The 12485-nt window shown below is 41.1% G+C and overlaps 1 protein-coding gene across 6 annotated transcripts in view; it reads left to right on the top strand.

The window, feature by feature from the left end:
* Nucleotides 1–12485, top strand: part of nbeal1 (neurobeachin-like 1) — a 353839-nt gene that overhangs the window by 305033 nt on the left and 36321 nt on the right. For all 6 annotated transcript variants that reach the window (XR_011356411.1, XR_011356412.1, XM_069934130.1 and 3 more), the window contains 5 exons: nt 245–354; nt 1820–1937; nt 2972–3069; nt 6517–6633; nt 9105–9194. Coding sequence is in view for 4 of the 6 variants with exons in the window: in XM_069934130.1 (XP_069790231.1) it covers nt 245–354; nt 1820–1937; nt 2972–3069; nt 6517–6633; nt 9105–9194 (533 nt within the window). In the remaining 2 variants the exon portion in view is untranslated. The remainder of the gene's footprint in view (nt 1–244; nt 355–1819; nt 1938–2971; nt 3070–6516; nt 6634–9104; nt 9195–12485) is intronic.

Genomic DNA, 12485 nt, shown 5'->3' with positions numbered 1-12485 from the left:
TGTTTTCCACAGTACGATTGCCATTTTGGGAGCCAGTTCGCTTTGCCTGTAAAGGGTTGCCACAACCCTTTATTTCCTATGAATACTGTGTGACCTGAGTTTCTCCAGTACTTTTGAGCATTGCAAATCTTCATTAGTGATGTGTTTTATTTTGGCACACACAGCTCTTAAATGAGGTATTCTATTTGTTTGAGATATCAGAAAATTGAACAGGTTGCACTAATGCATTTCTTTCCAAATGAAGGATTTGATCTTGGACGTTTACAAATTTGTAAGGAACGAGTTAATGATGTAATACTACCACCATGGGCCACCTCACCCGAAGACTTTATCTACAAGCACAGGAAGGCCTTGGTAAGGGCTACAACATAATCTTTGTTTTGGCAAAAATGTACACAGCATTCAAATTTTTATCATTCATTTACCTCATTTCCTTTATGCAACAGTGCTTCATCATGTTCAATGAAATATATTTAAAACAGGAAGTCAGAGGCTGGTGAGTGTGTGGTACGAGTTGAGGTGATTCACTTGTAATGATCAAAGGCCATTTTGACAGACACATGGATGGGAAAGATTACAGCTAGGATTTATTGTCACATAGTCAAAGAATTTCCACTAGCATTACAGTCAGAGAAAGAGAAACAAGAGTATCCGTGGATTCACCTCTAGCGCTCCCGCAGCCTCTGCTGCTGCACAGACTCCAGTTTAGTTCAAACCATCAGCAACCTGAGCCCAGATCCAAACCTCCGACATGATGAGGAAATCAACCCTTGGGCTCCTTCAGGAGCCTTTCTTGCTCACAGCACCCTCTCGAATCCTGGTTTCGATACCTGGTTCTCATCAGCCAGTCTCATCCTGATGCCAGTCCTTAGACTAAATGCAGGTAAATGGGATTAGCTTGAATGAACAACTTGTTTGGCATGGAAAAGTTGGGCCAAAGGGTCTGTTTCCATGCAGTAAAACACTACAATTCTATTTTGACAAGATTAATGGTGCAGGTAAATTACAGCTCCAGCGACCTGGGTTTAGTCCTGACTTTGGGAGAAGTATGTGGGGTGCTCTTCCTGTATCCAGATGGGTTTCCCCTTGGGTACTCTGGTTTTCTCCCACAACCCAAAGATGTGTGAGCTGGTGGGTTAATTGTAGGTATTTGGTATGAGAATCAGAGGGAGTAGATGGGAATGTGAGGATCACTAAGGGCTTAGATAGGGTGGACAGCCAGCACCATTTTCCTGAGGCAACAGCTGCAAATACCGGAGGACAATAGGAACTTTTTTTTTTAATTCTGAGCGTTGGGTGCTGGGAATGCATTGCATGGGATGGTGGTGGGGGCTGGTACAAAAGGGACATTCAGAAGATTTTTAGAAAGGCTCATAGTTGCAAGAAAAATGGAAGGTTATGCATGTGAGGTCAGGAAAAATTAGATTGTTGTGGTGTAAATTTCCATAGATCAGCACAACATCGTGGGCTGAAGGGCCTGCACTGTGCTGCAATGTTAAATCTTCTAATCAGTAACAGAGAAATAAGTCAAATTCCACTAAGAGCTAGGAAAGACACCATGGGCCAAATGGCCTCCCTATTGTAAAGGATTAAAAAAAATTTATCAATAACCTCATTTTCAGGATTGAGTTACGGGCGGCATTTATTTTGTATAGCATTTGCAAGCAATCTTAAATAACACTTTTTTCTGTTCTATTTTCTTTTGTGCCTTCTCAATTTTCTGATCACTTATAATTAGATGTAGGGTTACAGTTTGACCTTCTGATCATTGGTCTTCATAGAGCATCAGTAACGTTCTGTATGTTTCTTCATCCCTCAGGAATCCGAGTATGTTTCTGCTCATCTGCATGAATGGATTGATCTGATATTTGGATATAAGCAAAGAGGGCCAGATGCTGTAGAGGCATTAAATGTTTTCTACTATTGTACATATGAAGGTAAGTGCAGTAAAAGCCCTGTTTTTCAAGCAACAGGCAAAAGAAATCACCAAAAATTAATAAGTAAAAAATGTGTAAATTTAAAATTGGCGGGATTCACCATTAATTCACCAATCGTGCAACACACAGTCTCAAGCAACCAGATAATTCATCTACCAATACCCATAGGTGCCAGATGCCAGGGATTTTACTGTAATAGCAACCTTGGAGCTTCAAACTTCCAGATTTTCTGAGGAAACAATGACAAATTGAAAAGTGTAGTCAAAAATTTCATAGAACATTACAGTATAGTACAGTCCCTTCAGCTTACAATGCTGTGCCAACCAATGAAAACCTACTCCACAACAATCTAATTTTTTCCCTACTTCTCACCCATAACTTTCTTTTTTACATCTATTTGCCTAACAAAGAGTCCTTTGAATTTTCCCTATTGTACCAGCCTCCTCCACCACCACCACCCCCGGCAATGCATTCCATGCACCTACCACTCTCTGAGTAAAAAAGGTACTTCTGACGTCTCCCCTAAAATTTCCTTCACTCTCCTTAAACAGGTGTCCTCTGGTATTTCCTACTGTCGCCCCAGGGGGAAAAATGTGCTAGCTGTTCACCCTTTCTAAGCCCTTCATAATTTTATATACATCTATTAAGTCACCTCTCATCCTATGCTGCTTCAACGAGAAAAGCCCAACCTTGCTTCATATTGCATGTTCTCCAATCCAGGAAACATCCTGGTAAATCTCCACTGTACCCTCTCTGAAGCATCTACATCCTTCCTGTAATGAGGTTCCCAGAATTGAACGCAATGCTCCACCTGCAGTCTAACTAGAGTTCTATGAAGCTACCACATTACCTCAAGGCTCTTGAACTCAGATCAGGCATCTTGGTCAACATGGACAAGTCAGGGTAAAGGACCTGTTTTCATTCTGGGTAACTCTAAAAGTGTTCTAACCAGCTAATCTTTTGGGTTTTTAATGCTTAGAATGTAATGAATTATATGCAATAAATTGCCTTTTTTTTGTTCTGATGTTTCACAGGAGCAGTTGATCTGGATGCAATAGCAGACGAGAAAGAGCGAAAAGCACTGGAAGGAATGATCAGTAACTTTGGGCAGACACCTTGTCAGCTGCTGAAGGTATTGTTTTAGCAGCTCCGTAGTGTTATGCGCCCAGAGGACCACAAAACCCAACAGCAATAGATATTCATCAAGACAAATGGTTACTTAAACAAAAGTTGCTTTTAATTATCTTTAAATATGAAAACAGGATCAAAATTTAATTTAATACTATTAACTTAATTAACCTAACTTAACCCCCTTCTAATTCTAAGCGCACGTGTATGTAATGTGTAAGTTTAGAAAGGTTCTTTAATTCACAGTCCAATCTCACTTCTCCAAGTTCACTGGTTGCAGGCAACTCTTATACTGTGCATAGAATTTAACATTTTCCTGACGATAACCTCTTTATTTCAGGTCACCAGAGTTCCTTTTTGTTTCTCTTATTTCAAGTGCAACATTAGGCAACCAGGCCTCTCCTCTTGTATGGACCACAAGAGCTTTGACCAGTCTGAACTAAGCACTCACAACCCGTCTTCAAAATGGGGTTTTTCCATAAGCTTATCCTGTTCCAGTCCCTGCTGCTGAACTGATTTCTCTCTCTCTCTCTCTCTCTCAGAAAAAAAGCCTGTTTTACTCTCTCTGCTTGAAAAACCACATGACCCTCTTAGAACAGCAAGTTCCCCTCAGACAGACTGCGGCTCAGAACCTCATCCTCCCAGTTCTTTCATCTGTTGCTTTTCAAAACAACAATCCATTAGTAAAGTCCCTTGGGCATTCTCCAAAGCTTTTACAAAGGCATTCAGAGCCAGCCTGTCTAGCTTGAGCAGAGCTCCAGTATTTTAAATGAGATTTGTTTTAAAACCTGCCATAATTTATCTCCCAAAGTCATATCTATATCTATATACAATATAAAACAACATATTCTGTCACAATAGTTTTTGCAACAAGGAGCTTTTGTGTACAGTGCTGTTGATAAAAGCAAGCAGACAAAGATCCTTAACAGGAACATAATCAAGTCAAATGAAATGAGAGGGTCTGCCAAGTTGTTGGAGCAGAGTTTAAGGAAGGCTTTCATGAGGGGAATGAGGCAGAGAGAGCTAGGATCGTTTGCCAATTGGCAGGGGTGAAGCTGGGTTTCATCAACCTCTGTGGGAATTGATGCCATGTTTTCAGACAATGCTGAGGCAGTGTGAATGAGGAATAGAATAAGGATCAAGGATGGATCATGTTTTGGAAAAGTAAGGCTTTCACCAGCAGCACGATTAGAGGCCACTATACACTTAGCCATGCATTTACTTCTTTCTTTAGTTATTCTTGGGTAACCCTGACGATTTTCCAAACACAGAATATAAAGGCTCACATTACGGCAAAAACATCCTGTGATCATTTAAATATGATACGAAGGATGGAGGATTGGGTTTTTAAGCATCAGAGTGAACAGTCCAGGAACAGGCATTAGTTCATGTGATCCATTATGACTGATTTTTGTGATAATTGAAATTGATCACACTGGGTAACTTAATGTTGCAATCAATAGCTGCTTTCACACTTGCAAGTGATCCCAGAATTAACTACCAATTGGCCTTTTAAATGCCCAGTGTGAAAGCAAAATCAGCTCAACACCAGCATCAGATGACGTCATCTCATGCCAGGGATTGACAGCCTTCACCCCTAGTACAATCCTCGGTGTCTGCAGATGCCACCGTTGCGATCAGTTAAGTATGAAACAGGTCATTGCATTGTGGGATTAAAGTGACCCAAGTTTTTGCGTGAGTGCAGGAACATGAAGGCAGAAAAGATTAAAATGTAGGTAAAACTTTGCTGAGGAAAAGTTGCAGTGGTGGTGGTGGGGGGGGGGGTGGAGAGAGTGAGAGAGAGGAAATAAATAGCAATAGCAGACAATTTCTAAACAGTGTGGGAAACTTGGAGGTGCTATAAATTTATAAAGACCGTGGGGGATCAAAGCAATGGCGGACCTGACTTCCCAGTATGCCATGCAGCCGAGAAACCCCTCTATGAATGCTCCATGCATGCAGCTGGGCATATAGCCCTTTCTCTGCTGCATGGAATTCTGGGAGGGCAGGTCCACCTTTGTTTTTTCCCACAGTGTTTATAAATTTTATGCAATAGTACTATCAACTTTCTCACCCTGTTAAAAATTGTCCACTATTGCTATTTATTGCTAGCACTTTCCCACAGTCCTTTATAGAGGTTTATATAGGTTGATACAACAACTGAAGGGCACATATTGTGCTATACATAAAGCTTAATTATGTTATAATTAGGCATGATTAATTTTGTTCAAATATAAGATCAGGATTTAGGGCTGGTCCACGATCACTCAATGATGCCATCAGTAGAAGGTAGAACAGTCCTAACCCTAAGGATGGCCCTTGCAAGTTTGAAAGCGTTCATTGTCCCAGTTAGGAGTGGTCAAGTGTGAAAAGCCAAACCTCAATTCCTATTCCAGGATACTGAATAGTCAATTTAGCGGGATGAAAGTGTGAAAGGGGCTAATGTGAAGTTGGCTACACGCACGGTGTAAGTAGGCTACTGCGTTGCAATTATTGATAAATTGGCACAAAAAAATCATTGTTGCATCAGAGGTCATAATACTGTTTCTTTTATTAATTTTTAAGTGCTGTCTTCAAGGTTTGTTCCTTTTATTGTCACATAATACATTAAAAATGTAACGTGTGATATACTTTTGTCTGCTCTAATGCAGTCACAATTACTGTTGCCCAGCACCCCTTACAGTGCAAGAGAAAGAGAAGCAAAGAGTCCCTTCAGAGCTACTGAGTGCCTATGAATTTGCCACCATTGCTTCCGCAACCTCTTGATCGGCAATCTGAGCTCCAGATCCAAACCTCTGACATGGTCAGGAAGCCTTCAGTGCCCAAGACCCTTCGGCAGCTTCTTGCCTTCAGGGGTTTCTCGAATCCCAGCTCTGATACCTGGTTCCCATGAGCTAGTCTCCAGCAGCCCATGAGTGTCCCCTGACTTCAAGTCACTGCAACCTGTGTGGTTTCCTCTGAGCCCCTTGCTGGTCCACCACCATGGTCATTGTCCTGTAGGTTCATCACCTCTGCTTCTCCTTCTCAATGAGAGGGGAGTTGTTTTACCCATTTCTGGTGCCCTGCTCCCCAGAGTCTGCAGTCCCTCATGTCTGCTGCCGAACACGAATGCTGCCATCTTGGGCACAGACCCTCCCTGTTGCAGAATTTTACTTACAAACACTGTAGGATCCTTTAGCAGGCTATTTAAAGCCTGCATGGAGCCACTGGCATTAGGACCAGGAGGCCGAAACATTCACAGTAACACTGTGTCTCTGCTCTCTGGGTTCCAGACCAGCGACAGCCCTGCCGTTTTTGCTGCTCCATCAGTGCTGCCATTTAAAAAAAAATTGATTGTAAAAAGAAGGCATTAAAAACTGATGGTGTGGTGATAGATCTATTAGTTCTTTAGTGCCAAAATACCTTGTTGGTCTTGCACACCCTCCCCTGTCTCATTGTCTCCATTTATCAGGAACCACATCCATGCAGGTTGTCTGCCGATGAAGCCCTGAAGCGACAGGCCAAGTTGGACAACTGCCCACTGAATGTCTTCCAGCATCAGACTGAGCTTAAATCATTCTTTGTGGAGGTAAGGTTCAGAAGAGCAAACAATTAATGCAGTTTATTTTGATGAAGTGCTTCATATTTGAATTCGAGTTCTGGCATTCTTCATCATGCACGTTTTGTTCTCTGTTCCGTGCTTGCATTTTCTCATGGTAGAACTTTAAAAAAAAACTTTCAATGCTGCATTAATTAGGGCTTTTCATAATTTACATGCATAACTGGAAGAGACTGAAATTCAATGAATGGGAAACTACCAAAGATACACATTTGCCGTGAAGTTGCCTGGGTTAGAGGGTGTGAGCTAGAAGGAGAGTTGAACAAACTTAGATGATTTTCTCTGAGACAGAGGGGTGACCTGATAGCAGTTTATAAAATGAGAAGATGGATTGATGGAGTAGGTTTCATAATCCTTTTCACAGGTAAAAAATGTCATAGACTAGAAGATATGCAATTAAGTGTAAAACACAAAAGTCTGCAGGCACCGTGACGGAGTAAAAAGCACAATCCTGGAGAAACTCATCCGGTCTAACAGTGTACTCGATGTAACAAAGATACGAAACCAACATTTCGGGCTTGACCCCTTCATTAATGTATGGAAAAAAATGTCAGCAGGCGTGGGAGGGAAGGGGCAGGTGGAGGAGCACAGGCCATATGCAAGGGGTCATTGGAGGATGAGGGAGGGCACAACAGAAAATGGGGGGAGGGGGGGATAGCTCTTTGAATGGAGAGGGAAGGAAGTGGAGAGCTGGAGAAAAAAAGACAGGAATGGAGAAGGTAGAGAACAGGGAATGGGCCAGCAGAAACCAGAGCAATCAGTGTTAATGCCATTCAGCTGGAGATGCCCAGTTGGAGAATTAGGTATTGCTCCTCCAATTTATGGAGGGGCTTTGGTTTGATAGTATACGAAGCCTTGGACTGATGTATCAGCGTGGGAGTGGAGTACAGACTTAAAATAGTTGACCGCTGGGAGATCTCTGTCATTGATATGGACAGAGCGAAGGTGCTCAGTGAAGTGATCCCTCAGTTTGTGTCCAATCTCTCTGATGTGAAGAAGGCCATCAGGTGCACTAGATGACTCCCGCAGATGCACAAATACATTATTTCTTCATTCGTTCATTTTAGATCAGGGAGAGGAGAGCTCAAAGGAGAGATGTGGAGCAAGTTTTTTCACACAGAGAATAGGAGTTGTGATGAAAATGAATATGCAGGGAATAGAGGGATAAGCCTCATATGGAAGCAGCATAGTTTTAGTTAAATTTGGGCATCATGTTCAGGCAGAATGTGGACTGAAGCGGCTGTTCCTGGGCTGCACAGATCTATACATAAGCTCTTGGAAAATAGGCTGATCATGATTTAATTTGTACAAATTCCAGTGATACTTCAGAATTTATTGTCATGAACAAGTCATGAAATTTGATGTTTTGAGCAGCAAAGTGGAAAACATTCATATCATAACCATCTTACAACATTACTAAAAAATATTTTAAATAGAAGTGCACGAAAAATAAGGCAGTCAATTGATTATTCAGGAATCTGATAGCAGTGGGGAAGAAGCTGTCCTTCTGCTGTTTAGTGCTCATCTTTGGCCCCCTGTATATTTATCCTGATGGTAGCAGAGTGAAGAGGGCATGGCCTGGGTGGTGGGGGTTCTTTGAGGATAGATGGCATACTGAATCTCCTTAGACACATCACAAAGTATAGCCAAAGGTGAGTCTTCTATGTGATTTCATCAATGTGGAGGCTCCAGGACAGATCCTCAGAGATGTTGATACCAAGGAATTTGACCCTCTCCACTACTGAGCCCTGGATGAGGACTGGGCCATGTTCCCCTGACTTCCTCCTGAAGTCCACAATCATCTCCTTGGTTTTCCTGAAGATGAACACAAGGTTGTTGTCGTTACACCATTCAACAAGCTGATCTACCTTCCTTCTGTACGCTCCCTCATTGCCATTTGTGATCCTGCCGATAACTGTGGTGTCCAGCAGACTTGTAGATGGCATTGGAATTGTGCTTAGCCTCACAGTCATGGGTGTATAATGAGTAGAGCAGTGGGCTAAACTAACATCCGCAGGGTGCACCTGTGTTGATAATCAGTGAGGAGGAGACGTTTCCAATTCGTACTGACTGTGGTCTTCCAATGAGAAAGTCAAGGATCCAGTTGCAGAGGGGAATGCAGAGGCCAAGAGTTTCTTGACCAGCACTGAGGGAACAATAAGGCCAAGCTGTAGTTAATGAAGAACAGCGGTATGTATGAATTGATGTTTTCAAGGTGATCCATAGCTGAGTGGAGAGCTCTGTTCACAGGTGGTCTGTGAAACAATTGAATGGTAGAATAATTTGGTCAAAAAGCATTAAACTTTTGTAAAATGGTGTCAATGGTGTAACTTTTTACTCTCTTGGTATTGATCTGCTGTAGCCTTGTATTAGTATTGAAAGTAATCAATCATTAACAACTGTTCAGTGATGGATTTTGATTGCATTTTACATCTCGGCAGGGTATCAGTGACAGTATCCCGATCGTGAAAGCAGTGGTGCCCAAAAACCAAGCACGTTCTTTCATTTCCCAGGGAAGCCCAGACACCTTGGTAAGTATATCACCAAACACTCCAAGAGCAGAATGCCAATTAAGAACTAAATCTGAACTGCTTTGTACAACTTTCAGAAGCAGGAGAAAGCCATAGGTTCTCTTTTAGGGGTACAGTATTAAAATGGAACAAAACTGATTTATAATATCAGAAGGTGGAGTTCCATAACAAGACTGTAGAAATTTGGGTTTTTAGATACATAGCTTCACACTGATCCAGCAGAAACAATTAATACGGGACCCACTTACACTGCAGTGATGAGATGGAGAGTTCAATTTAGGAAAAGATAAGTCAAGTGCATTGTATGATATACAGATGCACTGACATTCTTCTTGTTGAAACCACTGCATCAGATATATACTGATCCTAGGGAAGCCCCTTATGGAATCATAAGGCATCAATTATTTGATGCTGACAGTTTATAGGATTCTGACAATCTGTCTCCTCATTGTGATAAATGCACAATGGAGATGCTTCATTAATTTGTATGTTCTGGACATGACAGAGTCTTGAGAAATATTGGAACAAAGTATTTCAGACTTTCTCTGCACTTTCTAAAGTTCATTTTAATTGCTTTATTTAGTGTTGTTGGAGAGAGTGACATAACTTTAACAGCATCTGATCTGCTTTTCTCTTGTGGCTAGGAGGGCAGTGTTGCTCAGATGGCGGGACGTTACCCTGCTTTAATGCTCAATGGCTATGTAATGTCACGTTTAATATTAGAGAAGATTAGATGATCAATTTCTGATTTGACTTCAAATTTTCAAACACTGTGGGGACCCTTTTTGAATTACTTTCTTAATCTTTGATCTGTAATGAAGGTAGAAATGTTGACTAATGAGGTAATTTATCTCTGATAAGAATTGTCTTCCTTTTTTTGGTCAATCAGCTTCTTTCTTGGTTTGGGTTTAGATTTTCATTTTCTACAATAACTTGATATAGAACATAAAATATTAATACAATATAATCTGATTAAAATGTGGGGTACCTTGGGTGAAATGATTTAAGTACAATGTAACTTTTTGACTTTTAACATGTATCTGTATGTACTCTGTATTTTTGGATGTGAAATTTCAATATTAATAAAAATATTGACAAAAAAAGTTTATAGGATTTTGCCAGGCTAAGGAGTTGAAATGGCCAAGTGAAATCAAGCCATAAAGCTGCACCCTTTCTTGCTTGAAAGTCTTGAACATTTTCATGTTCCAAGCCACTTTATGACAATAAAATTTGATGGATAAAATTTCTACAGTCTTGTTATGGAACTCCACCTTCTGATATTATAAATCAGTTTTGTTCCATTTAGTCATTTGTTATTTCACAGTCCTTCCCAAATAATGAAATTAATTTGAAATTACTTACTGCCTTTCACAGAACAGTGTGAACTCCTGCTCTTTCACTGTGTTTGATCATTGAGAATTATCAAATGTAGTGAAATCACTGTTGAGTTATTGAGAATGGAAATTTTCCAGGAGGAACTTGAACCAGGAATGGTGGTATGAAGAATGTGTAGGAAGGAACAGGAGCAACTGTAGATTCAGCAATTTTTTTTTGGGTGGGGGGGGGAATGACTGGGATGGAATAAACTAGACCAGAACAGAGGCGACAACTGCACACTTGTAGTAGGTTGTCTGGGTGCCGGTAGCAGCTTCTCCACCTCCCCAGACCAGGACGTTGGTTGGAATCTTGAAGTTCTTCTTCTTGCAGAGAGATGTTGCCACCTCTTGGAGAGTCTCAAACTTCAGCAGTGGGTCCATGGCTTATATTCTTTCTTTGGCTTGGCTTCGCGGACGAAGATTTATGGAGGGGGTAAAAAGTCCACGTCAGCTGCAGGCTCGTTTGTGGCTGACAAGTCCGATGCGGGACAGGCAGACATGGTTGCAGCGGTTGCAGGGGAAAATTGGTTGGTTGGGGTTGGGTGTTGGGTTATTCCTCCTTTGCCTTTTGTCAGTGAGGTGGGCTCTGCGGTCTTCTTCAAAGGAGGTTGGGTATATTACCCAAAAGTTGTTTACTTCAGATCTTATCTCTTTGAACAAATGATTTAATTATCTTCAAGGTCTCCTGACAGTCTGCGACCAACAAAAGACAACTGCATCTCTTGGCCTCATGGTGGAAGTTGGATAATGTCTACTGATTCATATGCATCCCTGGGCCCCATAGTGGAATTTAGATTATGTCTTCTGATGCAACTGCATCCCTTCTTGCATAAGCTGGTCTAAATCCTCCATTACGGGGGAATGACTGGGATGGAACAAACTAGAACAGAACAGGTTGCGCTCAGACAATTGTTTAAAAAACCTGACATGGCAAAACCAGGCCATCAGTTTTGTTGCTGAGAAACATTTTAAATTTTTTAAATTAAAGCAATATTCAGTAAAAACTTCTAGTATCCAGCACTTATGCAATTGGTAGATGCTGGATAAGTGAATTTTTCGGTTGCTTGAGATTGTGCTGGGGGGGCTGATTTTAAACTTTTGTTTTTTTTCCCCAACAGTTTTTTAATGCAATTTTTTGCTAGTTGCTTGAATTCCAGATTTTATTATATTAATTTTCAAATAGTATCACTTAAATACTTTTGAAAATATTGAGTTTTAAAGCAAATACAATCGCTTAAAATATAAAATGCATCAGGTGACTGTTTTCCTTTGATTGTGTTTCCTCTTTTAGTGTCTGGATTCCTTCACACAAGTACTGTTCTAAGGTAGTACATGCAGGGTCCATTGCTGGACTTGTGTGTTCATGCAGAAGCCCTGCACTTGTTGAGGTTTTAAAGGGGTGACTGCAGACTATTTGTAATGAAGGAGCCAGCATTCTCCACCACATTCTGCAGATTGATTTTAAACAGTTACATGGTTTAAGTTGGGGTAATATCAAAAATCCAGCATTGTCTGCAGAATGTTTTGTAACATGGGAAATAGCCTTTCAAATTACTTGGGTAAAAAGTGAGTTTGCATTTTTTTAAATGTACTGCATTGATTCTTAACTCAGGCCTATGGGTTGCAAAAGGTACTTTTCTCTGCTGTTCTTGAGATGATTGTGGACTTCAGGAGGACCAGGAACAACCACCCTTCACTATACATCAACAACTCAGTTGTGGAGAGACAGAGAGCACCAAGTTCCTTGGAGTTCACTTAACTAGTGACCTATTGTGGACACACATTTCCTCATTTGTCACTGAGGAGATGGAAACAGGCAAGGCTACCGGCAACATTATGTCCACCTTCTTCAGGAGGACCATTGAGAGCGTTTTGGCCAGCTACATCACAGTATGATATTGCTGTAAAGAATTGG

Source organism: Narcine bancroftii, chromosome 4, assembly GCF_036971445.1.
Source record: "Narcine bancroftii isolate sNarBan1 chromosome 4, sNarBan1.hap1, whole genome shotgun sequence".
Taxonomy (NCBI): Eukaryota; Metazoa; Chordata; class Chondrichthyes; order Torpediniformes; family Narcinidae; genus Narcine; species Narcine bancroftii.
The sequence above is the reverse complement of the archived record's forward strand: the minus strand, read 5'-3'. Positions and strand labels throughout refer to the sequence as shown.